The sequence below is a fragment of the Ptychodera flava genome, chromosome 15, assembly GCF_041260155.1.
Source record: "Ptychodera flava strain L36383 chromosome 15, AS_Pfla_20210202, whole genome shotgun sequence".
NCBI classification, from domain to species: Eukaryota; Metazoa; Hemichordata; class Enteropneusta; family Ptychoderidae; genus Ptychodera; species Ptychodera flava.
In genome coordinates, this window is record NC_091942.1 from 20,220,157 (window position 1) to 20,225,156 (window position 5,000).

Consider the following 5,000-nt stretch of genomic DNA (forward strand, 5'->3'; position numbering starts at 1 on the left):
TAGCATTTGTACTTCAGCTAGTTACTAATTTGCATATTTAACGAACTTTCCCAATTACTGACACAAAACTGTAAGGACTTTACCAAAGCTTATGAAACTAAGTATGAATACTGACGAGACAATGATATTGTATTAATGAAAAACATTTAACATTTGCATGTCAAGTATTTGATAATTTGCACTTATTTCAGTCCAAATTAGACAAATAACTTTGAAGGACTTGAAAAAGGCCGATGAAAGTTGCTGTGACGGCTGATTGGCAATTTGTATATTTAATGAACTTTCAAAATTAATGATAACTCGAGGGACATGACCAAGTATGATGAAAGGGCTATGAGTATCGATGGTAAAGTTATGTGAAAGAAGTGAAACATACTATGCATTTTTGCATATTCAATGAGCATTCACAGTATGGCATATAAAGCGTGGTGGACTTGACCTACAATTACAGTTCCTATGAAAAGTGGTGATACAGTGACAGCAGTCAAAGAAATTTCGTATTTTCATTTCAGTTAACGACATATTTGTATACTGAAATTCGTGAGCACTTTCTCTTCATATCTGGTTACGGAGCATTTAGTTATTATGGCTTAATGTGCAGGGGAAATTTGGGCGGGTCATGCTTTTTTAAGCAGTAAAGGTGAGGGTCAATTGGTTTTAAAAAAATCCAACCTGTTAACCAGATATGCTGGCATAATAACTAAATGCTCTTTATATGTCCGGCTCAAACGATGCCTCGACGCATCATCAATACCATGACTAACCAATCCATGTTCTCTGTTGCAATCCAGTCAAAAGTCACATCATGTTGCCCCGAATCGGAATGCAACGACGCTCTCTTGAAAGTGTTGCTGTCCGAACGGTACTCGTCACATACACTTCTGACAGTGGCTTTGAATCCGATGCCTCTCATCGCTAATACTCGTTAAAGGTATGCAGTCACCTGATAAATGTCAGATTTATCGATATTCATAAGCTGACTTGCACAGCAATCGTTTAGTCTTTTATATATCCCATGGTTTGTTTCGAAGCTGATTCTCAATACCACATCTGCGCCATTGACTTATCAGCGGCGCTAAAGTAACCTGGCATGTCCCACCAAAGTGCTAAAACTCACCAATCGTTACAGAATAGAATTGTGTCGGACCACATAGATAAATCAACCGCATATAACCACTGAGAGGGGAAACAGGGAAGACGTAAGTTCGCAATCGTTCCATTGACCTGTAAATTGGCATTGTCGAGGACAACAACAAAGGTAATTTTTTCGGGGTAGAACATTTCCCCAAGGAATATAAACTGCACAATGTTACTTGATAGCATTGACTAAGACCATGCGAGATTTCCAATTAAAGGCAAACCTTGTCATCGGTGTTGGCTATGTGCCTTCATCCAATAGGAACAAACCAACAATTTTGAATCATGTAAGTTTTCTTTATGTTTCATCAAGTTCACTCACGTAGGGTTGTACATCATAAGTTCCAATTTAAATCAGTTAGGGGCTGGTGAACCTGGGCGATCATACAAAAACACCCTGAGTCACCAAACGAGATGTCAGCAATATCTTCAAAATAATCAAACTCAGCTTCATGTCACTTCAAATTTCAGGCCGTAGTCGAAGATAATTATTTTACATAAGGTGAAAGTAGCGATATTGTACGGAACACTCGTCGACGCCTGGAGTTTTGTAACATATTCAAATTAACTTTCGTTCTCTTTCATGTTTTCAGTAAAATCTTCTCTGATCTGTTTCATGATGTCTTCACCTTGGAAGAAGACATCTAGAACTGTCATTGCCATGGCCTTGGCATGGACCAGGGTTGGTTCTTGGGCCTCAGGTGCTCCTGGATAAATAAAAATCGAACGACATCAAAATGTTGATACGTTTGAAAATTAAAATATAAAAAAACTTGGGATATTTGGCTACGGCTCGGCGTTATAGACCATAATCTGAAACATGCCGATCAAAGTTCATCCTATAAGAGAGAAGCCGACTGGGTGACTCATGAAACTACGTGTGCCAATATTTTCTTACCGCTGCCCTGTAGAATATTGAGATTATGAAAATCAATATTGCAATTCACATAATTCTAAAGAGTATGTTTTGTCACTTGTTTGTTCACGGCCAGTCTTTATGGAGCGACCGCGGTTTAATATATGTGCCACGGTCTTTAAAATTACTGATACTAGAAAAATATACAGAAAAATTCAGAGTTTCAACGTTTAAAATAACATCCCTGCCATGTTGAATGATATTCGGTTAGAGTAGTTTACATACTCCGGGTGGAGAAATATGATAGTGACCTTGGCTTTAATCTTATCATCAGAAAAGAAGACTTTGTTCTATACCAGATGCTGCTGTGAAGCCATGCGAATGATTGACAGAATCGGTTTGCAAGCCGTAAAACGGATGAATACTTGGCACTACGTATGAGACATTGCCCATATCTGTCGACCCCATGATCATATTATCAGCTTGGTTTTCAGGCAAGAAATTTACACCCAAGTTTACAGCATTTTCGGTGTAAAGTTTGACCAACGTGTTGTTGCTGATAACATTCGCATAAGTAGGGGGAAAGTTGTGTTCCATCTGCAAAGAAATAACAAAAACAAAAAATCAATTCAAATCGTGACATTTGCAAGTATGCGAATACGAACTTCCTCGTGGAGGTGAGTTCGGTGTGCAGGTGATAAGCATACAGTTCACAGAAGACTGTGTGGCCATCTCTATACCACAAGGATATGTGGTCGTCATACCTGTATGCAACAGCTAGTCAGATACTGGGTAGCAGGAACCTAGATTGTATCATTCGTAAACTGAAAACACAAACTACATATGTCTGGTAGGCTAAGTAGAGATTGTGTCAGCGAAACAAGAACTTAAATATATAAGGTCCTCACATAGAGTGGCCAAATAAAGCATTGAATCCCTCGCTAGCTACAAAATCAATATGAACAAACCGTTACAATTGCCCTCTCTTCGAACGGCGAAATTCACAACAACATCATGCCACCACAACTACAACATCATGGCGAGTGGGTTTCTTTCAAGACAGCCCCCTTTCCCCTTTAGTTCCGACAGAGAAAGAAATCCCAAATAATGTTAGGAAAATTGAGAACTTCCCCGCGCATATTCTATTATAAATTTTCTATTTTATTGTTCATTATGCACGAAATAGATACTTATTTACCACATGATCTACAATGTCCTAGTGGTATATCATTATATGTGCCATTTGCACGAATCACTAAACACAAAAAGTGTTTAAAAGCTTCATAAGATTTTGCAAGTTTAACAAAAAATATGAGTGTACGTTTGATTACAAGAAATACATTTTTCTTTGGCTTAATTTGCCAAGTAAATTATCAGAATCGGTGAAAAATATTGCATTTTCTATCTAAGAGAGTTCAGTTAGAATGAGCATTTCTGCTGGGCTTGTGAAAAGCAAAAAGGGCGTTTTTTGTCATTGTGCACGCACCACCTATACGCCGACACAATGTCACAGAACAACCACCATACACTTACTTTGCATCCAGTTGCCTTAGCAGCTCCCTCGGCGCATGCAATAGCTCTTTCCTTCAGCTCGCACAATTCAACGGCTGTTGGAGTTCTAAGATAAAAGGTCACCTCTGACTTCTCAGGTATGATGTTAGGCTTGGTTCCTCCATTCGATATTACCCCTAAAAATACAATTGCATTTTATTGTAACTCTGATATGTCGGAAGGGTAACTGTATATCGGAATTAGAGAACAAGGTGCTGTTGCAAAGTTCACGTACCTTAACTGACCGAGCTGTAAAATAATGGTGATTGAACAATTCCTTCAAAAGATAATGCTCTTCAATCACTTTCATGCGATGTTTGGTACAGAATTATAGCCCAATTTATCTTTTAGTGTATTTTTTTATTCTGTTTTACTTTAATCACTTGCAACATTTTGTACCGGCTTGAACAAGCGCCCTCGATGTCACAATGCTACAAACTCGATTTTTGTCAGAAGTATTTCTTATTCGTTTTGTACAAAAGCGTCTTGGTCAGCACGGCAATTCATTGCACGCCTTTAGCTATTATAAATTAGATCTTCGAAATTCCTAATTTATATTGTCTCGAGGATAGAAGTGATAACAATTCAAGCAGTATTTTGGCATTTTACACCGTTTTGTACGGTCACGAAGAGTTCCTCTATATGTTATGTGATGTCGATTAAGAAGTTGTATTGTGTTATAAAGTTTACTTGAGACAGCATGATTTCACTGGATATAACGGTTAAAGTTTAGAAAAAACACCTTTAGATTCCGCCTTCAATAGCGTTCAAAATAAGCACAACATGAAACTTTTAGGGCGACCTGAATGACGTATCGACAAAACCTGTAATGACGCAAAGGTTGGATACGAAATTAATTTCTGTCTTACAATATTTCTAACAAACGCTCCGAGTTGAAAGTTCGAAAACACTTGCATGTACGTCTGATTTTCATCTTTAAAGTAAATTATGGCAGTGAGCTCATGCAAAACAGATTAGTATATTATTAAAAACACTTTGGTTACCGTGGATGCGCCAGGTGGGTTTCATCTGCTGTCGCATCACTGACATGTTCTGATAATACATGACGGCGGCATCCAGGGCGTTGACCCCTTCCCATGGTGCATAGGCTGCGTGTGATGCTTTGCCGTGGAACGTAACGTCCAGCCTGTGGAACAGTGGGAAACTGTACATGTAGCAAGTGTTGTTGCGAGTCATATTTTAACCGATAAGTTACTTACAGGGTGAGATGAGTATGTATGTATGGATGGATGGATGGATGGATGGATCCGTACGTACGTACACACAAACACACACACATACATATGTGTGTATATATATATATATATATATATATATATATATATATATATATATATATATATATATATATATATATAATATATATATATATATATACATACATATATATATATACTTGTTTAGTTCAAGATCAGCTGGAGTCGAGTGCTCAATA

The 5,000-nt window shown here is 37.8% G+C and overlaps 1 protein-coding gene across 1 annotated transcript in view; it reads right to left on the reverse strand.

Annotated features, from left to right (window-relative positions):
* Positions 1-5,000, reverse strand: part of LOC139151473 (peptidase M20 domain-containing protein 2-like) — a 37,366-nt gene that overhangs the window by 804 nt on the left and 31,562 nt on the right. The window contains exons 3-6 of the mRNA XM_070724296.1: positions 4,549-4,691; positions 3,527-3,681; positions 2,350-2,590; positions 1-1,844 (exon numbers count right to left, since the gene is read on the reverse strand). The exon at positions 1-1,844 is cut by the window's left edge and continues 804 nt beyond it. Coding sequence (XP_070580397.1) covers positions 1,702-1,844; positions 2,350-2,590; positions 3,527-3,681; positions 4,549-4,691 — 682 coding nt within the window. The 3' untranslated portion in view covers positions 1-1,701. The remainder of the gene's footprint in view (positions 1,845-2,349; positions 2,591-3,526; positions 3,682-4,548; positions 4,692-5,000) is intronic.